At 35.4% G+C, this 27396-nt stretch overlaps 1 protein-coding gene across 2 annotated transcripts in view; it reads left to right on the plus strand.

Moving 5' to 3' along the window:
- Positions 1-24738, plus strand: part of LOC145664504 (glutaminyl-peptide cyclotransferase-like) — a gene marked incomplete at its 3' end in the record, with an annotated part of 37623 nt that extends 12885 nt beyond the window's left edge. For both annotated transcript variants that reach the window (XM_081731227.1, XM_081731228.1), the window contains 3 exon segments: positions 15737-15880; positions 17910-18179; positions 24577-24738. In XM_081731227.1, the coding sequence (XP_081587353.1) occupies positions 15737-15880; positions 17910-18179; positions 24577-24738 (576 nt within the window).
- Between the last annotated feature and the right edge of the window lie 2658 nt (positions 24739-27396).

The raw sequence follows: 27396 nt of genomic DNA on the forward strand, positions 1-27396 counted from the left end.
TGTGTCGTGTCGTAATGTGTAAGTTTTGTATCGCATTTTCGGCAGTTTAGGAAATTACTATTATTATACGTATTTTATTGTATTATGTGGATAGGAAATACCGGTATTAAAAATATTACAAACAACAATAATAATGAAAAGCAACGCGAAGAAAAGGTACGATGAAACATTTGGTAATTTCTTTTTGTATCATTTCGGGGTGGTTATTTACATTTTTATTAACTGACTTCAAAAAGATATTTGAGAAACTTTAGTATAAAATGTTTGAAAAATCTTATGCATAAAATATTTGAAAAAAATAATAATTAATTCAAATAATTCGTGCAACACCTGAAGAAAGAACTTATCCCAAATATGCGACGAGCGGATTATCAACAAAGTAAGATGGGTTGCATATAACCTAGTGAAGAACATATTTGTATCCAGATTTTTCCAAATGGTGTAGCACTTTGTTAATGGATGTTTAGGTCATTGGCGATGTCGTGTCTGCTTAAATGCCAATCTTACTCGACTTCTGTCAGAATATCATCCACTTTTCCACTGATTGGTCGCCCACTGCGAGAATCGTCTTTTAACATCGAAGGCGGAAAAATTAAAAATAAAATGAACCACTTCAGAAACGCATTAAAAAGCAGAAAATAAAAGATTTTATTAAAAAAAAAAAGTATGAACCCACTTCAAAAATGCACTAAAAAACAGAAAAGTGCTAATAGCAGAAAATAATAATAGTACTAATAAAGCACTTAAAGGCAGGAAAAATATATATATATATATATATATATATATATATATATATATTTGAAGTCATGCCAAGACAAATATATTAATGCCTCATAAAATTACAATCGAAATAGTTTTATATTAGGCATTAACTTGTTCGGCTTGGCACAAGTTAGAAAGTGCTTATAGATACTACTAATGAATTATTTTCTGCTGTTATTGCACATTTGTAGAGTTGGTTCATATATTAAAAAAGAACTTTAAGAAAAACTATCATTGACAGGAAGAATTAGTGATATGTAATTCAGCTTGAAGTGAAATCAAAAACTTCACCATAATTTTATTATAGCATTATGATTGTGTAATATAATCCTTATATAATTCTTAATAAATTCATTCCTATACCAACAAAATCGCAGTAGCATTGTATAAAGAAAAAATATTTTGATGCCTGTAGGACAGTCATTATTTAGATATTTTGAGCATATATTTTATGTCATTCTGTTCCATTGTTTAAATTTTTTGTTTGCATTTTTTATTCAGTGTAATTGTTATGTTCTTTACATAAAGTTTATTGGTGGTGTTAATTCTAAATGAATCTAAGAACAAAAGTAAGAACTTGTGTACGTTATATATAGTGTAATAAAAAAATGTGTATAGAAGAATTGGATATATGCTCACAGTGCGACGAAAATTTCGAGATAATAAATGTTCGTTTTACACTTACGTATTGAATAGTTTTTTCTTCTGTTTCTTTCAAGTCTAACTGCATATGAGAATATTAATTTCAATGCAAAACAATAATGACTTCGGTAAAGACGAGCTCAGCACAGTATTCCAAATTTTAAAATAATTTCATGTTATACGGAAGTAAAATTACTTGCATATTATCAGAATAAGAAAATCGTTGTTGAAGTAGATATTAAAGCTGCCAATTAGAGATTTGTATTAATACTACGAAATACAGTATTAACAGTAACGATAATAATTTCTTCATACAGAAAACCATACAAAGAAATATTTATGTACATGGATTTAAATAGTTGGCGATAAAGTAGGAATAAGTAATTATATTCACACAATATAACGTATATACCTTTTGTGTATTATTTTGTTTTTATCATACGTAGTTTTATTAAAGAATTACTGGCTTTGTGATGCAATTTTTTTGTGTTAGGTATGTAGAAAACAAACATACAAACATACATACATACATACATACATACATACATACATACATACATACATACATACATACATACATACATACATACATACATACATACATACATACATACATACATACATACATACATACATACATACATACATACATACATACATACATACATACATACATACATACATACATACATACATACATACATACATACATACATACATACATACATACATACATACATACATACATACATACATACATACATACATACATACATACATACATACATACATACATACATACATACATACATACATACATACATACATACATACATACATACATACATACATACATACATACATACATACATACATACATACATACATACATACATACATACATACATACATACATACATACATACATACATACATACATACATACATACATACATACATACATACATACATACATACATACATACATACATACATACATACATACATACATACATACATACATACATACATACATACATACATACATACATACATACATACATACATACATACATACATACATACATACATACATACATACATACATACATACATACATACATACATACATACATACATACATACATACATACATACATACATACATACATACATACATACATACATACATACATACATACATACATACATACATACATACATACATACATACATACATACATACATACATACATACATACATACATACATACATACATACATACATACATACATACATACATACATACATACATACATACATACATACATACATACATACATACATACATACATACATACATACATACATACATACATACATACATACATACATACATACATACATACATACATACATACATACATACATACATACATACATACATACATACATACATACATACATACATACATACATACATACATACATACATACATACATACATACATACATACATACATACATACATACATACATACATACATACATACATACATACATACATACATACATACATACATACATACATACATACATACATACATACATACATACATACATACATACATACATACATACATACATACATACATACATACATACATACATACATACATACATACATACATACATACATACATACATACATACATACATACATACATACATACATACATACATACATACATACATACATACATACATACATACATACATACATACATACATACATACATACATACATACATACATACATACATACATACATACATACATACATACATACATACATACATACATACATACATACATACATACATACATACATACATACATACATACATACATACATACATACATACATACATACATACATACATACATACATACATACATACATACATACATACATACATACGCACGCACGCACGCACGCACGCTAACGAGCTATAAACAGAAGAATACGCATTATTCTATCATGTTTTTTTTTCTCACTTCATCTTTTATAAATCCAAGATTGAAAAGTTACAAGAAAGAAATACCGCTTCCGGTTTCGAATTAATGTTGAATCCATACTTTTCGGGGTCACCCAGGTAATTAGTGACACTCTCGATGCCGTTTAACTCCGATTTTAGCCCTATTTACACCCGGGGTGTGTATGTGTGATATAGTGACATATAAAAACATCGAAATTGACCGATATTAGTGTCGAATTATTAGCTTTCAGCGTCATTCAATTAATTGGTGGCAATTTTTATGCCGTTTAAGTTCAAGTTCAGCTCCCACTGTGGCAAGACCCACTTAGTTCTTCTGGGGGGAGTGAGGGGACAGATAAAATTATTTAAAAAAAACTACCGGTATTAGTGTCGAATCTATAGATTTCGCGGTAGCTTAGATAGTGTCACACTCCAGATACCATTAAGTTGAAATTCAGCCCCGCTAGTACACTGAAGGGGGTGTGGAATTGTGAGATGTAAAAATAATTGAAAATGACCGATATCAGTGTCAGATCCGATCCCTAGCTTTCAGAGTCTTCAAGTTTATTGAAAGCAGCTCCAATTAGCTTTAAGTTCAGCATCCAATAGAGGTAAGATCCCCTAGCACACCTAGGGAGAGTAGAAGGTAGTAACGTATAAAATGATCGAAAACGACCGATATTATTGTCGCATCCATAGTTCTTGATGTCGATGAGATTATTAATTACAATCCCGTGAGATATAAGACTCAGTTGAACCTCATCGACATGAGGAGTGGGGAGTTGCTGATAAGGGATGAAAAGTCTGAAATGACAGATTAGTGTCAAATCCATAGTTTGGTTTCTTCAGGCTATTTTATTACAATCGCAGTAACATTCAATCCCAAGTTTAGGCATGAACGAACATGTCAGTTGGGTTGGGAATTTACAGGGGCAGCGCCGAAGACGTTGGTCGTACATCTATAAATATTTGGATGTATATGTATGAATGTATATTCTAGCGTAACTGCGGAAGGTCTGGAGCAACTTTTAACCATGCTTAGTAGACGTGAGACTTTCGACCTTAAAAAGTAATGGTAAGATACCGCAAGGGATGGGAGTTGGGAGGGGTGGCATATAAAAATAATGCAAAACGACTGCTATAATTGTGCAGTCAATATTTTTGTGGGTCGCTGAAACGAATAGTAATGCTTGTAATGGTGTTTAAGTCCATCCTATCGGCAGAGGATGAAAGGGAAAGTGAAAAATAAAATGTTAAAAATTACTGAGATTTTTGTCGAATTCATCTTTGTGGGGTTTGGAAAACGCGTGGCGCGTTTTCGATAACTTTTGGAAAGTAATTAGTACCCACTTCAAACTTTTTTTTTATCATATCAATTATCATTTTTTAAAATCATTTTTTATCATATGTATGGGGGTGAGGTGTTTAAATATTTGAGTCAAAAGTAGAGTATATTCTGTATTTTTTCATTAAACTCTCATTGAAATAAATATTCTAAAAGGAAGGAAATCAAAATATTTTCCATAAACTTATTCTTCTCGTGCGAAGAACGGGCATTTCAGCTAATATATATTATGTGAGGGAATGTGTCGAAAGTTTTAGGTACTAAAATTCAAATTGCGTTGCTGTGCTAAAGTACGGCCGCTGTATCTCTGGCTCTGACAGCTATGCGAAAAAGAAAGCGAGGGTTGATACTACATTAACACACCCCCATAAGGTCCAATGAGTGGCCGAGCTCTCACCGCGCTGGCATGGAAACCAGACGTTGTTGCCGCTCCGTATTCTTCCTTTTGTTTGTGCATGGTTCAGTGAAAAGTGCTTTGAGATCGTGTTTGGTTATCGCAACATTTTTTTATTTTCTTTGTGTGTGTTTGGGTGTGCTGTTAAGGAGTGTTGTTATTATTTGGTGACAATGGCTAGTTCTTCAGAACCGAAGCCAAACAAAATAGTGTATAAAGGACAAATTGGCAACATTGTTTTGTCCACGTGCAGAACTGTCAGAGCCAGAGACATAGCGGCCGTAGTATAAACTTATAACGTTTAAAAGCATATGGCCTCTAGTGGTGAAAGGTATAACTGGAAGACCGGAGGTTGGTTGGTTTGAAAATTAGAGTGCTGGAAGCGTAAGTTAATTGGAACCTGTCAGTCTGCAACAATCACGTCGTTTATGTCCCGTGAAGGATACAAAATATTTCATGTTTCTATCTGCCGTGGTTTCTTCAGGACATGGGCCTTAGTGTTATGCGTGGAACGTACTTCGACTTTACTATACGTCCACAGTTGGTCTCTACACATGATTACCTTTCAAACGAGATATCACAAGGTGGGGTTGCTATTTAAAATTTTGTAGTTACCCCCGTAACCCCCTTGAGCGCACCTCATGGGAGGTTCTCCATATCAGCATAATGTTGTCTTGTATGTCCCTTGAAGGTTACAAGAGGTTTCATGTTTCTTTCTGCCTTGGTTTCTTCAGGAGACGGCCCTTAGTGTTATTCGTAGAACGCACTGTATATGCTTTGATCAGAATTTGCCTTTTATTGTATACAAGAAGTTCCAAAGCTAGAGTGGTGTTCAGAGAGAAAACTAATGCAGCTGGTGGAAATGTCACCATGAAGTTCTCACGATTTAAAGCATTTTTCATTCTTTTTATTTATTTAAACCAGTTAAATCAGCTGGTTTTTTTTCTTTAAGTTATGATTTAAATCACCTGCAGTTACGTATCATAATCAGTACGCTAAAGCTGAGGTATTAAATTACAAATTTAATATTAGATATCGTTCAATAAAATTAAAACTTAAAGTCCAATCCAAGCTAACGCTGGAAGCTATGTAGGCAGTCGATAAATTTTGCAGCAGTAAGAAAACTTGTGAATGAAGATCGCCATATCATATACTAGGAAATTTAGTCAACCTTGAAGACTGAACCAACTGCAGTCCGTCCTAGTCTTTCCAAGCGTTGCAGTCGCTGAGTTCTACATACGCTTACACCTGGGCAAAAAGAGAAGTGGAGTGGTGCCACTATATACAAAAGATTTTTGCAGGAGCAAAGTAAAGACGTTCGTAATATTGTCCCAGGTAACAAAACGTGGCTTATAACTATGACCTTGAAAGAAAACGGTAATCGATAGTATGGTGTTTTCAGAACAAAACCTCACGATCGAAGTTAAATGAACACGAAGAGTGGGCAAAGTTAAAGTGTCATTTTTCTCTCTCTCTCTCTCTCTCCCGTCTCTTTAAGACTAGCCATGTAACAACTATACAGTTAAATGATCGACGTACAGTGACAGCAGAGTAGTGCATTACTTATTACCTTCCGAGTGTCTTTGAATTGGAGATCTGTCCGCTGAAAGTCTTCACTCTCTCACTTCCTTCTTTATCAGGACAGTTCACGGCCACACATAACAGTGAAAACTTTGGAGATTCTACAGGAAAGTAATGCCCGTATTCGACTGCACCTGACTTATTCTCTAGTTTAGCTTCATGTGATTTTGCCTTCTTCCCAAAACTCAAGAATGAACTTCGAGGACGCCGCTTGCAAACAAGTGAAGAGACGATCGCAGTGTATAGTAGTGAAATTTCTAATATCGGAAAAATAAATTTTTAAAAATATTTGACTCGTGATTTTTAAGAATACAAAAGTGTATTGATGCTTCTGAGAACTATTTTGGACAGTTCACGGCCACACATAACAGTGAAAACTTTGGAGATTCTACAGGAAAGTAATGCCCGTATTCGGCTGCACCTGACTTATTCTCTAGCTTCATGTGATTTTGCCTTCTTCCCAAAACTCAAGAATGAACTTCGAGGACGCCGCTTGCAAACAAGTGAAGAGACGATCGCAGTGTATAGTAGTGAAATTTCTAATATCGGAAAAATAAATTTTTAAAAATATTTGACTCGTGATTTTTAAGAATACAAAAGTGTATTGATGCTTCTGAGAACTATTTTGAGAAATTATAAAAGGTGTTATATAAATAAATTTTTCAGAGTCTCTAAAAGCTTTCTGCATGCCCCTTGTATATAATCATCTGATATTATCACCAATATTCTCTCATCCTAATTAATTAATTATATTATTGACTCTTAAATGAATCTGTGAGTTTCTGAGGACGACTCCTACAGATTGTGGTAAACTTAGCTTCGAACTGTTGTGTTAGAATTACATCCCGTACGAGGTTTGAACGCGGGCCCACGCTCACCTAAAAGAGCGCAAGAACTATAATTCGGGTAACATAGAAACCCTCTTCACTGTTTCAAGATTATTTCTTTATTTATGTCAGCGTTAGAATCACAAACTTCCCAATAAATGGATTCACTAAAACAAGATCTGAAATAACTTCTATGTAACTGCTTTCAATAAGATGTGACCGCGTGATCGTGAGTTTTTAATGAATGAACTGAACGGAAACAACCTGCTAGTTCCAGAATTATATTAAAAGTTGAATCTTAAAGTAAGATATTGAGGCGTCCTGTCTCACGCTAAACCAAAATACAGAAGAGACCAGCTGTATTGTTATTTATTATTCAATTTCCAGAGAGTAATCTGAACTTGATGTGATTCCTCACGGTTACTTGTGAGCCTGAAGACAGAAAAGGGCGTTAGAGGTGCCGCAAAACAAAATAGGGTGAAAACTGCTACTCGGTTTTACTCCAAATCTCGGATATTTAACACCGAATCTAACGTTTGATATTCCTGGAATAATTTGCGCTGTGTGTGTAGTGAAGGTATTATCTTGGAAGACGTTAGGCAAGATGACGGGCAGCAGAAATACGAATTCCGAGACATAGTCATTAGACCACTGGGTTAGGATATTACTGTTTGACATGCTAATGTATATACGATTTATTCAAATTTCAACATTTCGGTAACTTTGAGGGTTTTCTAGTGGGCAGTTGTAAGTTCGTTACATGTTGGTTTCAGTGACACAGAACCAAATTTTAAGAGTGCCCAACTATTTACACCTCACCGGCATCGTAGAATTTGAATTTAATTTGTAAGTCCTTTAGGCAACTTTGGCTCAGGCCGAAGAAATGATGAAGGCACGGAATGAAGAGACTGTGAGTAAACGAGAAAATCTTCAGAACACCTCCCCCCCACACATACACAGTATTTGTCCACATGGCAGGAGCAGGAATCGAACCGACGACCCATAGCACCAGAGGTGAACTCTACCATTGAACCACTACGACCCTACAAGGAATCGTCTAAGATCTTTTCGTTACTGATAGAATTTTGAATGTATTTAAGGCCTTTAGGAAATTTCACCATGAACAGAATGTTGATGGGCCGCTCTCAGCTCTCCAGCGATACACTGATATTATATAACTTTTTTTTTTTGGTACTTCTCTGTTCTTCTGATTTTTTTTTTTCGAACATTGGTTTCTCTTTTTCATAGAAGCTAAGAATATGTTGCTGTCGTTTGAACAGAAACCGAAGTTTGATAAAAATCTGAAAACTAGTTTTGAACAGAAACTAAATGTTGATTAACCCGCTGCTATAAGCGTGTTTCATACACGCGTGACGGCGATGTGACCTGATTTGGAATAACTTACAATCAATAAATTATTTACATTTGTAAGACTGAATTCAATGTATAATATACTTTGAATAGTAAGGTAGTAGCTTACGCATATACATATGTATATAGGCATGTATATATTTAGTGTGTCTTCTGCTTCCTGAGCTTACACAACATTGCGACTTGTAAAGTTAAAATATTAACATGTAACTGGGACTTGACCTCTTATTTATTATCCAAGTCCCACTTCCATCTTACATTTATTATTATAGTTTCTATTACACTATTTTCTGTTTGATTAACTCTCAGTTACTTAGGTTGGTTTTTACTCATTTCTTTACATGATTCTGCATTATGCAAACGGTAAGTGTTGGCTTAACAAACCGAGAACTAGCCGTTGAAATTAAGTTTTTTTTTCTTATATAAATCACGTGTTGCATATCACAAACTAATAATAGATATCGCATTCGCAAACTCGTCATTAAAAAAAATAATAAAATAAAAAATAACAGTTCAACTATAACTTGCATTTGTATTTTTAATAGCTATTTTTCAGTTAATATTAAGAGCTCCTCCGTGGCTAAGCGGTTAGCGTACACGCCTTTGGCGTGGGAGGTCCGGGTTCGATTCCCGGCGGGAGCTCATGTGGTTCGGATTCCACGTTAATCAGTAGGTCCACGTCTCATATAGCCTCGCTGCTGAACGGGACGTTAAACTCAAAATCAACTCAACTCAGTTAATATTAATGCTATTACATTATCTATTTCCTGCATCAAATCGTAAACTTCATTTCTTTACCCATCAAATACAGGTATGCGTATGGAGAGAGAGAGAGAGAGAGAGAGAGAGAGAAAGGGCGAGGGACAAAAGAATGGGGAAAAGAATTTACTTCTACATGTAGGAACACCCACAGTTACGTATAGGAACATCCACAGTGAGCTAACATGAACACACATACAAACCCATTCTAAAGAATGACGACTGAATTTCCGGTGCTCGATGACAATGATACTCACATCCGTTGAAAATGTTTTAAACTTGGGATATTCCGAATTCCGGAGTCTCGATGTAGCAAATGTTTGAACGCACTTAAACAGAAAATGGCAATGAAAATATTTGAATTTACTTCCGTACTGAATTAGTGAAAGTATGGATTTATACGGTTTTTTTCTATAACCCTGTCAGATTTGTGTCATGTTTCATATTTCTAATTGTGTGGGATTTCCATTTACTAGTTTCGAAATTCCCAAATTCCGGAGTTTCGACATTCTGGAATTCAGAAATTGAGGTAATGACTTCCTAATGCTACCTATTCATGCATTAGACGAATAAACTGCATACATAATAATACACAACCTTAGAAGTGAATTACGAAAACACCAGATGCAAATGTTTATTATTTAATGGTTATAATACTACTCGTACCTGTAAGAACCTAAATCGCATGCTGTAATGAGAATATCAAGAAGTAACTTCCGTATGACACATAGCTGCAGGCAAATACACAACACACACTTATGTATTACCATTATACGTTTTATTTAATTTCTTTTTAACATTCACATATATTGAAGTTCTGTCAACACCCACATCATCTCAAGATTGTATGAATATATATGCACAACTGATTTATTTTAATGTAATTATTTTATATAATTATTCATGCATTGGAAATATATGATTGATTACCAAAATGTTTGACCCAAATGGAAATAGAATTTACGACCTTACGATTAGAAAGCTCGTACTTTACCATTAAGCTAACATGAACACCCTTGCCGAACTTCTGAAGAAATAACTGAATTTCCAAGACAATGAGATTCAAATCCGTTGTGAGTGTGTTTTTCTATTTTGTCTTCTTCATTCTATTATGGATGCGAGAATTATTTTTGCTATCTTTCCTTTCGTTGGAAATGTTCTTTTACGAGTGGAAATGTAGATGAAAGAAACAGCATGCGCTTACACATATACATAGTTTCGAAATACTATGTCATTTTATATTTCAATGAATGTTACTTTTTCTATATTTAATAATACTTCAGCATGTCTTAATACACTTAAAAGAAGAAACACATATTTGCACATTTTTTTTTTGCTGATTGCGAAGGTTGGCTTGGGGGTTGAACCTGGCATCTTTGGTGTACTGTTTCTGAAGATACCCAGAGTTGGGCTTATAACATTTTTTAGCTCAAAACAGCCATAGTGAATATGCTCATTCTTTTTGGAATAGGGTATACAGTTGAACCGATTTTCATAGTTATTATTATTATTATAATTTTAGCCGTGTAACGTGGGTTTCTGTTACCACGGCATGGCACGTCGTCAGGTTGCGGATCGAGAAGAAGGCCTCTAGATATAGAGGTTAGCTGCGAATATACTGAATAAGCAGTCGCGGACAGCCGACTAGGAGTGGTCCTCCAGCTTGGGGGTTTGGGTAGGGCTAACAACCTCATCGTGTAAAAAAAAAAAAAAAAAAAAAAAAAAAAAAGCACTTGTTCAGAAATATTCACAAAAGCCTCGGACAAGGACTGATAACTTGGCACGACCTCAGCAAAAGAAAATGGACATGAGATTTGGAACATGTGATATTAGGAGTCTTTATTGGGCAGGCGCGTTAAAATCCGTAACGAGTGAGTTAGAGAAATACAGGATGGACGTAGTAGGAGTTCAGGAAATTAGGTGGGATGGAAATGAATCTGTGAATTCCGGAAATTTTACGTTCTTTTACGGGGAAGGAAATAAAAATCACCAGTTAGGAACAGGGATTTCGTTCACAAACTAATATTACCAGCAATTAAACGGGTTGAATTTGTTACTGACAGACTTCCTTTTATTACTCTTAAGGGACGGTGGTGTGATATTATTGTTTTAAATGTACATACCCCAACTGAAGATAAGGATGATGATATAAAAGACAGTTTTTACGAAGAAGTGGAGCGTATATTTGACCAACCCCCGCGATACCATATGAAAATTCTATTAGGGGATTTCAATGCGAAGGTAGGACGAGAGGATATTTTCAAACCGATTGTAGGGAGCGAAAGTTTACATAAGGAAAGTAATGACAACGGTGTTAGACTCGTGAACTTTGCAACATCCAAAAACCTAATCGTGAAGAGTACAAAATTCCTACATCGCGACGTTCATAAATACACTTGGACATCACCAGACGGAAAAACACACAATCAAATTGATCACGTTTTAGTAGATAGAGGAAGGCAATCTAGCATAACTGATGTCCGGTTGTTTAGAGGGGCTGATTGTGACACTGATCACTACCTGGTAGCAGCGATAATACGAGAGAGATTATCGTTGAATAAAGGTAATATTCAATGTTTGAAAACGGAGAGATTCAATTTAAAGAAATTAGAAGAGAGCCAGGTAAGAGAGGAATAGCAGCTTGAAGTTTCGAATAGATTCTCGGCTTTAGAAGATTCGGAGTGCACTAATGTTGAGGATACCTGGATTGAAATTAGATATAGCATTAAAATTTCAGCAAAAGAAAAGTTGGGACACGCGGAAATACGTAGGAACAAACCATGGTTTGACCAGGAATGCAATAAACTAGCAGAGAAAAGAAAACAGGCAAAATTAGGCTGGCTACAAAATCCGAATGAAATAACTACACAAAATTTCGCAGGTATCAGGCGGGAAACTTCCAAAACTTTTAGAACAAAGAAACGTGATTTTTTGAAACCTAAAATTAAGGAACTTAAAGATAATAGTAAAAATAAAAACATCCGGGACATGTATAAGGGGATCAGTGAATTTAAGAAAGGCTATCAACCTCGTACTTATATATTAAAGAAATCTGACGGTACAGTTCTCACTGATACGGATAGCATCTTAAATAGATGGAAAGATTTCTTTGACGATTTGCTGAACACTCAGCCAAGAACTAGTGTGGGTGGAGAAAAGGAGATACAAACCGCAGAACCGTATATTCCAGAAGCCAACCGAATAGAAGTAGAAACCGCTATAAAGAAATTAAAGAAACACAAATCTCCGGGTGTAGATGAAATTCCGGCTTTTTTTAGCTGGAGGCGAAAAATTGTGGGACAAAGTACACACTCATTCTCCTTATCTGGAACAAGGAAGAATTGCCACAACAGTGGAAAGAATCAATCATTGTTCAGTTCACAAGAAAGGCGACAAAACTGGCTGTAATAATTATCGAGGCATTTCTCTTCTGTCAACATCCTATAAAATTCTTTCAAATATTCTATTAGCAAGATTGACCCCATACGCAGATGGAATTATTGGAGATTCTCAGTGCGGATTTAGACGAAATCGATCAACTATCGACCAAATATTTACTATTCGCCAAATACTCGAAAAAAATGTGGGAATACAATATCCCGGTATATCAACTATTTATTGATTTTAAAAAGGCGTACGACTCGGTTAGGAGAGAAACATTATACAACGTTCTTACAGAACTTGGAATACCGAGAAAGCTAATTAGATTAATTAAGATATGTTTAAATGAATCCTAAAGTAAAGTCCAGGTAGGAAAATTTTTGTCCACTAGCTTTCACTTCGAAAATGGTCTGAAACAAGGAGATGCGTTGTCGCCATTGTTATTTAACTTTGTTCTGGAATACGCTATAAATAAAATCAAAGATAGCAACCAGGGCCTAAAGTTGAATGGTATTCACCAGATTATGGCATATGCTGATGATGTAAATTTAATAGGGGATGATAGGACAATAGAAAGAAATGCAGATATCTTATTAAACGCTTGCAGAGACATGGGCTGAGAAGTGAATGCAGAGAAAACTAAATACATGGCAGTGCGTCGGGACCGTAATACAGCAAATTATGGATGCGTTAAAATATTAAATAATACTTTTGATAAAGTGGATAGTTTCAAATATCTAGGATCAGTATTAACAGACGAAGATCATATTCACGAAGAAATTAAATGTCGACTAAAAGCAGGGAATTCGTGTTACTATTCGGTTCAAAATCTCTTGTTGTCGCGAATTCTGTCGAGGAATTTGAAGCTTAACATATACAAAACAATAGTCATGCCTGTTGTTCTGTATAGTTGCGAAACATGGTCGCTTACTCTGCGGGAAGAACATAGACTGAAAGTATTTGTGAATAAGATCCTGAAACGAATATTCGGACCCAAGAGGAACTGAAATGGGTAATGGCGGAAACTTCATAACGAGGAACTACATAATTTATACGGTTTACCCAACATTGTTAGGGTCGTCAAGTCTAGGAGGCTTAGATGGGCAGGTCATGTAGCTAGAATGGAAGAAAGTAGAAACGCTTTGAAAGTCTTGACTGGAAGACCAATCGGAAAACGACCATTAAGAAGACCTAGGCGCAGATGGGAGGACAGTATTAAGATGGATCTCGCAGAGATTGGAATACAAAGTAGAAACTGGATGCAGTTAGCTAAGGATAGAAGTCAGTGGAGAGCTTTTGTGAACGCGGCATTGAACCTCCGGGTTCCATAGGCCATAGAGTTAGTTTAGTTAGTTAGTTTATTATAATTTTAGCAGTAGGTTCATTATTTTATTAAGTTTTTATTCTTTCGCTAATCAAATTAATTTCTTGATGAGATTAATTTGATCTCCAAAAAAAGTCAGCGCAGCTCCTTTCCATTCAAGCTACATTAAAGGTATATTCTATTACATCTGTACAGCTTGCGTAGCTCCATTGGAAGAATTCAGTAATACGTAAATACAGTTGTTCATATGCTGCACCGAAAAAGTATAACATTCCACCAATCGAAATTAGTTTTCTTTTATCCTATCATTCAACACTAGGCTTAGAGACCTGAAGTTTGGACCTTGTGGATTCGACTGCAGCTTCTTAAAACCTAGCGCGAGTAATTCTGGTAGTGGGTCACATCATTAGCATAACCTTCTCTGACCGAAATATTTTATGTAAATTTTATGTACTTACTAAATCACCAGAAATCTTTGACGAACACAAAACTTAAATTTGACAATACCCGTTCATTTTAATTTTGATAATTGTCACTCTCGCACAGGAACTGGAAATCAGATTTATTTTATTATAAATTTGACACCTCCAATTTTAATTTTGATAAAGTTAAATGGAACGGTGATAAATTATATCAAGCAAATTGAAACCTGGTTGCCAAACATGGAAAGGAAAAGGAAAAAAAAAAAACCGCCTTGTGTTCCAAGTTTAGTGTGCTTGGAAATATAGTTTTTAAATAAACTATTTATGCTAAATTAAAGTACTGAAATAACAAAAAATCTTTTCGCTGGACTGGTAGGAACTCTTATCCCGATCTCCCACAATTGGACAGATGTACTAATTACCAACTAATAACGCGAGCAGCTTTCTATGATTTTGACTTTTATTATTTCTAGCTTGTCCCTGGTAATAATTTCTTATGGACTACTGCGATGGATTTGTGATTTAAGTTGTTTGTTTCAAAATTATCCGTATCAACCGATATTGAGTCAAATAAAACAATTAGATATCTTTTAAATCTAAAGAATTGGATTTAATTCATTATTGACCATTAAAAAAGTTTAACCAACTTCTGTCATTTTCGATCACAGAAAGAAAATAAATGCACTGACTTCACTTAGTATGTCATCGTTAATCAGCAATAATATTAATGAATTGGATATCTGGAATAGTTATGTTGGGCTGTTTCTGTGTGCTCATAATTCCAAATATACACTGAATGAAAATTACTTCAAACGTGTATAATCAGAATTTTAAGTTTTTCTTTATGTAATAAGCTGTAGTTACGTTTAATATTGATTTTCTTTCCAGACGAACCATGTTGCTCAATCGTTGGCGGATGAGCAACTTATCAAACTGACCAGTTTGTCGAATCCAGTATTATTTGAACAAGTTTTGGACTCAATACTCATACCTCGAGTGGTTGGCACAGAGAATCATGAGAAAATTAAACAGGTAAAGTTGAATTTGTTTTCACGTTTACTCTTTAGTCTTCTGTAATAACTAACCCCGATTCAATTGTTCAGTCAATGATGATAACTCACACAGATTGATGGATTACTGATATAAACTTAAGAGAGAGAGACCAACTACAAATCTGAGACTGCTATTGTTATTTATACGATCTTCTAACAGTTAAGTCAAATTGTTTATACCATAAGTAATTAACGAGTTTAAAACTAGGCGAGCTGTATCTTCATGGGTCTTATTCGTTTCTTATATTAAGATTTGAATAACCGATTGGGATTGGTGGTAGTATACAAGTGCTTAATTCCCAGTTTGCGTGGAGGACGGTCAGGTCAGGACTTCATACCAGATTTAGATGTACGATTCATATGTACGACCTTCTTTAAAATTTAACAGAGTATATATTTATATTGCTTGCATAGATTTTGCAGCCGTTTACTCCCTCCTAGCGTTTCTTCCTTTATTTCAATCTTTCGTTTTCAGCGATCTTTTTGTGAGCAGACGTACGCAAATCCTTAACTTTCGTGCATCACAATCGGAGAATACCAGAGTCAGATCTTCTGGCCGGGTGTCCAGATTAGTGTTTTTCTTTCTGGGTTGTCAGGAAAATAGTGGAGGAGTATTTTTAATATAGGGAAGTAAATTCCTGTCTAATTCTCATTCGCCCCTCCTTCCCCGCTAGTCTAATGGCTAGCACGTGTGTCTTTGATTGCACATAGTTGTAGAATTATTTTCACAATCATTCACTGTTATTAATCCATCTCCTTTAGTCTAAAGACATAACCGCGGGACATTAAACTTAAAAAAAAACCTTCAAAATCTCGTGTAGAAGTCCAAATGTAAAATGGTTTCATAATGACTGAATTTGAAATCTTGTTAATTAAAACTGTGTACTTTATTGTGAATTGCTTGTGGAAGAAGGAATTACTTATGACAAACAAAATGAATTTGGAAATAATATCGCATTGTGCGTAAAGTATCTCCAGTATCATAGGAACAAATAATACTTAAGATTATGTATTTGTAAGATTCACTGTATGACGAAGATGTTATGGAGGGATTGAAAATGTCACAAAGCACATCGGTCAGAATCATCACCTAGAATATTCATTTCAATGATTTTCGATTATTATCGTACAATCACTCCCTTCCTGCTCCCAGCCTTCATCCATACCTATGACGAATGAATTTTGACTTAAATGGCATCGGCTGTGTCACTATTCATCTCTTACCTCGAAAATTATGGATTAGACACTAATATTGATCTTAGCCCTCCCTGCTGCTCTGGTCGCTAGTGCGGTGCCTTGATGCACGTGTTCCTGGTAGGAGAGCACAAAAATGTATTTCGTAACCATTCACTTTCATTAATTAATCATTCACCTAATTTAGCCTAAAGGGCATATCCGTAGGACGTTAAACTAAAAAAAAAAAAAAAAAAATCATTTACTAATATTCGTTGTTTTCTATTATTTTTACACACCGCCTCTTCTTTTCCCTTGCCGAAAATGTGCTGAAAACCTAATTTAGGCCAGGGTCTATTCATGTACCAAAGTCATCAAAATCGGTGCAGCGGTTTAGGAAGAGTGACCCGTCAAACATCATTGCAATAATGTTTATTTTTGTAGATTATTATTTAGACACCAATATTAGGACGCTGCTATATATATGTTGTTGTTTCTGGGAATGAATACTTCAATTCGCCATAAAATTCTCTTCAACTCTGGCAAATCTTCCTTTTAGTATTGTTTTTTAGCAATGTTGGCAGTTGAAAAAAGTTTAGTATATGCGCAATAGAAGTACATGGCAGATGTTCTAAAACCTGCTTATGCATAATCATTTGTAATGTTTCACAACTGCAATAATTAATTTTCATTTTCTTAACATTTAGGAAAAACATTTGCAGTGCAAATTTCTAAGTATTTTTAAAATATGTGTGTGTATGTATATTGAACTTTATTGTAAAATAAACGTAAATGTTTTGAACATAATGTATTTTAAAATAATCGATGTTTTTCAGTATATTATTGATCAAATGTCAGCCTTGAATTGGCATATAGATGTAGACGCGTTTGAGGATAACACACCTTATGGAATGCTGAATTTCACCAATGTTATTGCATCGCTGAATCCCAATGCTAGAAGATTTCTGGTGCTTGCTTGTCATTACGACTCCAAACTTATGAGGGAAGACACATTTGTCGGAGCCACTGATTCTGCTGTTCCTTGCACTATGATGATCAATCTCGCACAAGTGATGCAAAGGGAATTGGATTCAGTTAGAAATCAGGTATGTGTATGGAAGTTAAGAAGGGCTATTTCTATGGAAAGAATGCAGAAAAGTTGAAGTTACTATGTTCGCACTAAGTATTAGTAAGTACAGAACAATGATGTAATATGTAAGAAAGAACGCTGTCGCGATAGTGTGTACTACAGCAATTTTCCCGGAAGCGGGTTGGGCAGTTAGCCCGTCTCTTAGGCCGATTCATGATGACTTAAAATAGGCCTGTAATTCCCCAGTAGTTTGAGCACGCTTTTTAAAATGGAAAACTGACTTTCTGTGTCGTAAGCACGTAATGCCTTAGTAGGGGAATGAGATACGCCCGTTTCGTGAGAAGACCAAACCATAGTCTTTTCCAATTATGCCTATTGTTTTAGGTTATTCCCCTATCGAGAAAGATCTACCAACAGTTGCAGTATATGGTGCCAGTGCGTTAAGGCAGGCTCACCTTGCCCCTGGTGGCTAAGCAACCGAATCCCACTGTATGACCACAGTCGAACCCAATCCGGGAGCCCCTGGAGTCTCGAAGGAGGGAGATTCACGTCCGGCCCTGCCTACCTCATGACGTTCAAATTCGTGCAGAGGTAGCGCGAATACATTGTGATGCCTCTTCCCGGACCGACAGGTACCTGCAAGTCACTATTTGAGGTGAGGTTGTATCTACTGCTCTCCTCTTCCGGGTAGGGAAGATGACAACCTCCAGACAGGGGAATGTGAACTAAAGATCGGGTTTCGGGTTTTCGCCAGCCGGGTGCCAAGTTTTTCTGTTAATGTATCAAACTGGAAACTTCACTGTTTCGAGAGAAGGCATGCATGTAAATTAAATTACATCTATTAGTTCTGAAAGAGAAGGTTGGATTGGTAACTGTCTTAAGTAAACTGAAAATAATATGGTTTTTCGATGTACATTATTTCTTTCTGGAAAGTGTTTGTTTAGTGAAACTATATCTATGTTCAATTACGAAAAATTGTGTAAACTCCGTACACTTTGTTTTTGGCTTTTTTCACTGGTATACGTAAGTGCGACAATTAGGAAATGAGAGAGAGTCTGAAAAAAAAAAAAACAAAAAAAAACGAATAACAAATGGAATAAACTTACCTCGGTTTATTCAAAGTAGAAATTTCTTTTGTCTACATCATCACCTTTCTACGAACCAGTAAGTCATGGAGACTTCTGGAAGTCATGGACTGAAATTGTATTGAAGGTCTTCATTACTGCTTTCTGAATTATGGAAACATCGTCAGAAAAGCATTTCTTTAGTGGTGCGTTTGCTTTGGGGAAGAGAAAGTAAGTATAGGGGGCATAGGTCTTTTGGCATGCTGGTAAGTATGCAAGTTGTAACAACCAATTTTTTTTTTTTTGGGGGGGGGGGTAAAAGCCCACAATCAATCACTGCATTGTGTACAGAGGCATTGTTACGCAACAGCTTCCAGTGGAGGTTAGTCGAATACTCCGATCTCACACGTGTGACTCTTTGTAGCAAACAATTCAAACTTACCACATGAAAGACCCGAGTGACAGTTTGACCTGCTGCACAGTTGAGCCAAACGGTCGAATTTCTGGGGAAAACTATGTTTAAGATCCGTTCCATTTTAAAATAGTAATGAAAACACGTATATGCATTAATCATATTTTCACGTTTTAAACATAATTTTACAAAATGTAAACATTTTTTTTCTCTAATTGTTCAAGACGAATTATTTTCAAGCTGAATTTTCAGATTCTGAGTCACTCTCCGACTCACTGCTGCCGTTTTGGATTATATCGACTTGTGGTGACATCATCATCTCGATTATCTCTCTTTCAGATGTTGAAACTTGTTCCTTCCAGGGTTACTGCGAGCTTAAAATCATCTGATCTAATGAAATAAGAATGCTTCTTCGTTCAGTTGTTCAATTGGAATAAGCGTGTTCAATTACACCCGAATTACAAATGAACTCATGTGTACAGTTGAAGGTATAGCCAATCAAGGGTATTTCTCCTTAGAAAGATTTGTTATGTCAAGAGCTTAAGCAGGGTTCCCACTCACCTGGAAAAGTGAGGGAATTTCATAACTTATTGTTTAAATTTCATTTAGCTACAGCAGGCATTTCTTATGTAATGACAGGGCTCATAGCGAGTCACTTTTTTTTTTTTTCTTAACTAAAAGTTACTTTCTTCAAGTTGGTCACTGAAAGTTACTTTTTTTCAAATTTGTCACTAAAAGTTACTTTTTTTTTAGATGAGGTAAAGTGACTTTTTCGTGTGATTTATGTTTTGCATTGACAGTTTTCTAAGGAAAATATTATAAAAGTAAATGGAAAAAGGCAGAAACTTGTTACTCATTACTCTTCTGAAAGCTTCAGTACTTGCTGCCACATGTGAAACAGTCAACTTTATTCCCACCTCAGCTTTTATTCTTTCTAAAGCAAAGTGGATGGTTGGTGGATGCTTAAGCTCTCAAGGTGGGGTTGAGAACCCTTCTGTGTCTATTCTTTCTTCTATCATAATAGTATTTTAGTTTTCTCTCGTAATAGGTAACGCTCCCCTCAACGTTGTGTGTGTTTGTGTGGTTCATCATGTTCGTCTTGTGTTATGCTTCTTGTATGTTGTTCTTAAGAGTAGGTGATGAATTTGAATATTTCATGGATTTGAGAACTCTCAATGCTAAGTTAAATATAATGTCCGGGATGAAGAAATTCGGAAATAGGCCAGAACTGGTTCCACTTACTCAGAAGCTTCTTACATTTGCTAAGTCTGCTTACCGTAACTACAAAGCATATTTAGAAAGCCTTAGAAAGGAGTAAGCTCAAAAAGAAGCAGTAAAGAAGAAAAGATGAAACAAAACAACAGAGAGAGAGAGGTGATGGAGAAATTGACAAAGGAAAAAAGGACATGATGATAGTTTGGTCACTTTTTCTTGTGCTTTTGGTCACTTTTTAACTATTTACAAGAGACCAGACCACTATGAGCCTTGTAATGACAAATGCTTGAAAGATGTGGCAACTCTTGCTACTGGAGCCAGTGGTTTAATATTTCCACTTTAAAAAATATATATAACAGGGCATTTCCTGGGTTACTGCATGAAGTGTTTGACTTCTACAATTCTAATGTTGAAAGTCCCGACGGGAACTCATGTAGTTCGGATTCCACGTTAATCAGTAGGTCCACGTCTCATATAGCCTCGCTGTTGAAAGGGACGCTAAACTAAAATCAACTCAACTCTAATGTTGAAAGTCAAAGAGTCTTCTGCACTTTTACAAGTATTTAAAAAAAAAAATTTCTTGCTACAAAAGTGAAAATAATCTTTTATACTTTTATAGTGATGCATGATTCTTGAAAATAGATAATCTAGTGTGCCGTGTTACTACATGAATGTACTTGCTTTTTTTTGTTGTTAGTATCTAAAGATGAGACGATTCAGATTCCTGGGATGGAAAAATAATGTTAGATCGTTTTTGAAATTATTTGGAAGCTAATGTAGATTTGATAGCAATGTCAAAATTTCTCTATCCCATGGAAGGGAGTTTTTCAAAAGAAAACTTATTTTCTCATTGGCAAATTTTTTAAACGTACATCATCACTTTTTCAGATTTCTGTCTCAGATCTTATCTGAGTTTCATTTTCGAAAGCACTACAACAATGCACTGATTGAGTGTGCTCATTTTTTGGAAGTCTAATTAGGTTGAAATAATTTAATGATTACATTAATTGCAACTTAGAGATACTTCTATAGATTTGTGTATTTAATGAATTGAATGTAGCTATTCCTCTTGCAGATAAATTAAATCAATATATCTTCTGTGGGGCAGTATATCTCGTGATAATGGCTACAAAGAAGAAATCCTACTTCAATCCTGATTGGATGGATGAAAAGTTAAATCCTGAATGGGCCAAGTTTCTGAAGCCAGTTGAATACAATCAAGTTTCAAGCGTTTTGTTCCAGCTGCTAAAAGATCTTCAAGCTGAGTATTATGGGTCGTCAGGCTGTAGTCAGTCATATGAAAAGTAAATCACACACGAGTGCAATAGGACATAAAACTCCAAAAATAAGTGATATATTTGAACGAAAATGTGATGCTGTGCCCGTTACCTGAAGGAAAGTTCAACTAAAAATGCGGAACAAACCGTGCCTCTTCCAAAGGAAGAGGAATCTAAAAGTAATGAAAATACCACGATGAATTATACTAAGAAGTGAAGTTACTCGAGCTGAAGTATTGTTCGTTTTAAAAATGATAGCAAATCATTTTACCTACACTTCAAGTTTTGATATATCAAATCTTTTCAAATCCATGTTCCCTGACAGTAAAATATCTAATCGCTTGGTGCAACAAAAGCAGCGTATATAATTTCATATGGACTAGAGCTCTCTCTCTCTCTCTTTTTTTAAAGGAAGAGCTGATGACTCACGTTCAGAAGTCTGAAAAGATTGTGGTTTGTTTTGATGAGTCGCTCAATTCGGTAGTTCAGAGAGAACAAATGGATATAATACTTCGTTTCTGGGACGATGATTTGCGAAAGGTTTCATCTAGATATTTGATTTCCACCTTTCTTGGGCATACAAGGACATCAGATTTAATGGAGAAGTTCACAGCAGCTTTCGAAGATATCCCTTTTACAACATTACTTTAAGTATCAATGGATGGACCAAATGTAAACTGGAAGTTTTTTTAGGGAACTTAAAGACTATCTAAGTAAAGAGCCTGGTAACCCTATGCCACTGGAACTTGGATCATGTGGCTTGTATGTGGTAAATGGTTCTTTTCACCATTGGAAATGAGTGGGAACTCTGTTAAGTGTGAAACTTCTCTACATTTGTTCTGTGACTACTAGAAATAACTTGTAGCACAATAGTCTGATTCTTTATATAAGCATCAATGCAACTAATGTTTGCGGATATTCCTTGATTTGCAGAGGAACGTCTGGGAGTTTGCTTTCCAATCTTGACTTTGGTTTGGCGAGTAGTCAGCCCATTTCCTTCTTGAATTTGTTCTCAATGCATTTCTTCTTTTTCAGCCACATGTTTCTTCTTCACCACGAATTTGCACTTTTTAAGATGTAGTGTGCAGCTAAGGTGTAGAAGACATTCGAAGAATTTGATACATGCGTAAAGTACCAACTACCCAAATTTCATTGTTGAGGAATCTAGCATTTCTTGTGTTCGTCAATCTATAGAATCAAATGCAATGTATCGAAAGAGTGCAAACATGCGAAGCTTCTGTTAGCATCTTTAACACAAGAGGTGGAAAATACTGCAAGATACGTATTCCCAGTCTGAGAAACGTGTGTACCAAAACTAATTTTCTAATTACCGCACTGTGTAATTGTTACACTTTTCATTGCCTTTCATGATATTAGATACATAGCTTTTATCGTCGCGAATTCGATCGAGAAATTTAAGCTTAAAATATATAACACGAAAATCATACCTGTTGTTCTGTATGGTTGCGTAACGTGGCCGCTTACTCTGACGGAAGAGCGTAGACTGAAAGTATTTGGGAACAAGATCCTGAGACGCATATTCGGACCCAAGAGGAACGCGAATGGAGAATGGTGGAAACTTCACAGCGAGGAACTACGTAATTTATACCGTTTACCAAACATTATTAGGATCATCAAATCTAGGAAGCTTAGGTGCCAGATCATGCAACCAGAATGGAAGAAAGTAGGAACGTGTTCAGTTTTAACTGAAAGTCCAATGGGAAAACTACCATTAGGAAGATCTAAACACAGACGGAAGGACAATCTTAAGATGAATCTAGCAGAAATAGGAATACAAAGTAGAAGCGGCGGAGGTTTGTGATCTAGTCTGCCCATTCTTCTTTTGCCAATATGTGAAACTACCACCGTTTGCATTGTCTATCTTTCACTACTTTTACGATTCAATAGTTTATTTGATGTATTTCAATAACATAGCATAACCTTTCTTCCATCAACTTTGACCCCTTCCCCCTGTTTCTTATGGTGCTCAGCCGCTATAACTTTGCATATAGACATATTTTCACACGCTCAATCAGGCGCACTATGTCTAATTCCGCAACTCGATTCATCCATTTGGACCCTTTACATGTGAGTGTTTAGCCTCACAATTTGCTATCATTAATTCACAGATATGAGAATAACGCTTCTCTTCGCTGTGTTCATCAATCACATTAGAGCGGATTTAAAAGCAATATAATTTAAAAGAATTTACTACTGACATGATGTGTATTGAAGTATTTTATATTAAAAAGAGGGAAAGGCTCTGAATTATGTGGTTTCTGTAGTATGATTAGTATCCTTGTATTAGGTGAAATATCGTACTTTAGATTAAGATTGACATAGTCAGTTAAGCTCTTATATTTGTTTATATTTTATGCATATTATATGAACTGTAGTTCAATAAGTTTTCTTTAATCCTATATTTACCTGATTACTTTATGCCAGGATGACGTTAGTTTACAATTCATTTTCTTCGATGGAGAAGAAGCATTCCAGAGGTGGGGTCCAAGAGATTCAATATATGGAGCCAAGCATTTGGCTAGGAAATGGGAAAGAACTCCATATCCCCAAGGGGCAAGAGATGGTACAAATCATTTGCACAGAATGGTAGGTTTCATTTTCCAGTCATTAGTTCAAATATGAAATAATTAATAATAATAATAATAATAATAATAATAATAATAATAATAATAATAATAATAATAATAGCTTACTAATGTTAACCAAAGTTAAAAGCCATCAACACATTTGCAATACTCCTCATTAACACTCATTTGACTTAAACAAATGAACTGAGACTAATTTAGATAATTCAACACGAATGATCCGGACTCTAATGACAGAATTTAAAATGAAATAGCTAAAAGCTGCAATAGAGCGAATGACACTTCCCACAGAAGAAGGTGGCATTGGTATCACAGATATACCAAAACTCCACCAAGAATAGATTGAAGACCTTCGCGAATATTTCACCTTGTGTTTCTTCGCGAACAGAAGAGAAACCAACCATCTATTTCATGTAATATGCAATGCAAACACAAAAGCTATACCAGTACATCTAGCCACGGTAGAGTTCACCTTGAACTATAATCACATGAACAAAAGCATAGCAAATCCAAAGCACATCTTTAAGAATCATTTATAGGAGAATAACACAGATAAATGACAATCAACTGCCTGACCCAAGAAAACTGGACTTTTCTGAAACAATAATATTTATGATGGCCATCCAGGATCGAGTGATACCAACCCGACATTACTGTCAGTACATATTGAAGCAAGAAGTACCGTATGAAAATTGCAAAAAATGCGGAGACACATCAGAAACAATTGAACATATCACAGGTCCATGCCGTATAATGGCTCCCACAGACTATCTAAAAAGACGCAACAATGTTGCAAAAGGCATTCACAAGTTTTTGGCATATAACATGGAATTAATCACCGATAATAAGCAATATTACGAATACCAGCCAAGTCCAGTACTAGAGAACGATAAATACAAACTCTACTGGGATCGAGAAATCAGAATGGATGTAACGGTACCTGCAAACAGACCCGACATCACTATTATCAATAAAATAGACCAAGAAGTAACTGATAGATGTAGCAGTACCATTGAGTTACACGTACAACACTCAGTATGAAAATAAGCAAATGTAAAGACCTGGCAGACGAAATCAGAAATACTACACACCTGTCATATGGTTAGGAAGTTCTTTAGAGAAGAAGAACTCTTCAAATAATCTGAACTTGCCAAAGACGATCAGGTTATTAAACTGAAACCGGTTTAAATCGAGATAAAGCAGTATTAATAATAAACAATGAGTTTCGTTTCGTATTGTGAAACTAATGCAGACTTCCAAATTATGCGAATTCAATACTTAAACTTACTGGCTGCAATAGAGGAATAAGATTGAAGATAGAGCCATCCTCTGATGCTGAATCCACATCAAAAAGCCATTACTCACTTTCTCTTATATTGAAACCATAAATGCTAATTGATCACTATCATTTCCGGTTGCGATAGAGGAATAAAATCAGATATAACATCCTTGTGGACTAAACCCATATCAAAAAAAACCTGCAGATCGCTACTATTTCTGTTCTATCCAATATGCGATCAGTCTTATAACTGAAAAATCGTAGATTTCCATCACTTCTATTTTGAACAGATAGGTAAAAGTCAAGACAAAACTCATTCTTGGGACGCAGAATCTGTGTCAAAATATAACTTTCCGATATTTCGTACCGTATTTACTCTATAAATATAAAGCATTGAAACCGGAAGTACTAGTAAATTTCAATCACTAAACTTTTGGTAGTGTTGCGAGTGGTGATGTCATATTTTCTTGACACTAAATCAATTGCTAAATAGTGCTTTTCACACTATTTGTTACCGGTTTTGTTCTGTGGCGATCAACATTGAAACCGGAAACGGTTGATATCTACCATATAGAGTTTGAATAGATGGTTAACGGAGAAAATGAAATCTATTCTTGGGACGGTGAACCGATTGCATAAAACCACTTTTCAGTATCTCTTATCGTTTTTGCTGCATGAAAACAGTGAAACTGAAAATGCTAGTGAATATTAACTTCTTGCAGTTTCCGTAGAGCGGTCTGGGTGCTGATGGTATGTTCTCTTAAGACGCTGAATCGACTGCAGAAAACGATTTGTTGCTATCTATTAAGTTTTTATTCTGTGGCAATAGACGTGGAGACTGGAAATAGTTGATTTCTACCACTTCTGATTTGAATAGAGGGTTAATAGAGGAGATGGAACTTACTCGTTCCATACTGAATCGATTCCAACCGTTTTTGCTCTTACAGAAAGTCAATTCACTTAAGGTGGTCAATTTTACAGAGCTGCTGACGAGCACAGCATAGGAGAAGGAACCAGAAGTCAGTGGCCTGAGAATCTAGTAGCGAGTCACGTCCAACGCTGTGTGAAAGTTTTTGTGGTGAACAGCTATTATGTCTGTTAAAGTGACACTTTATTGGGAAGGATACATATGTGCACTTGCCGATGCACTATTCAGTGCGCCAGTGATTGTGAAAATGTGTGCGGCAAGGGGGCAACAATATCAGCAGGCGTACAGTAGAAGAGTAAGCCAGCGCTGTAAAAGCACCGGCCCTAAATCAAGATTAAGTCGTGAGAGTGAAAAGGAAACGGGCATGTCCAGCCAGGACACCACGCATTGTGAGAAACATCAGGATATCAGTTGTGAAGGAGAACCCACCCATCCAAAGCAACCTTGCTACC

Source organism: Thermobia domestica, chromosome 11, assembly GCF_964235325.1.
Source record: "Thermobia domestica chromosome 11, izTheDome1.hap1.1, whole genome shotgun sequence".
NCBI classification, from domain to species: Eukaryota; Metazoa; Arthropoda; class Insecta; order Zygentoma; family Lepismatidae; genus Thermobia; species Thermobia domestica.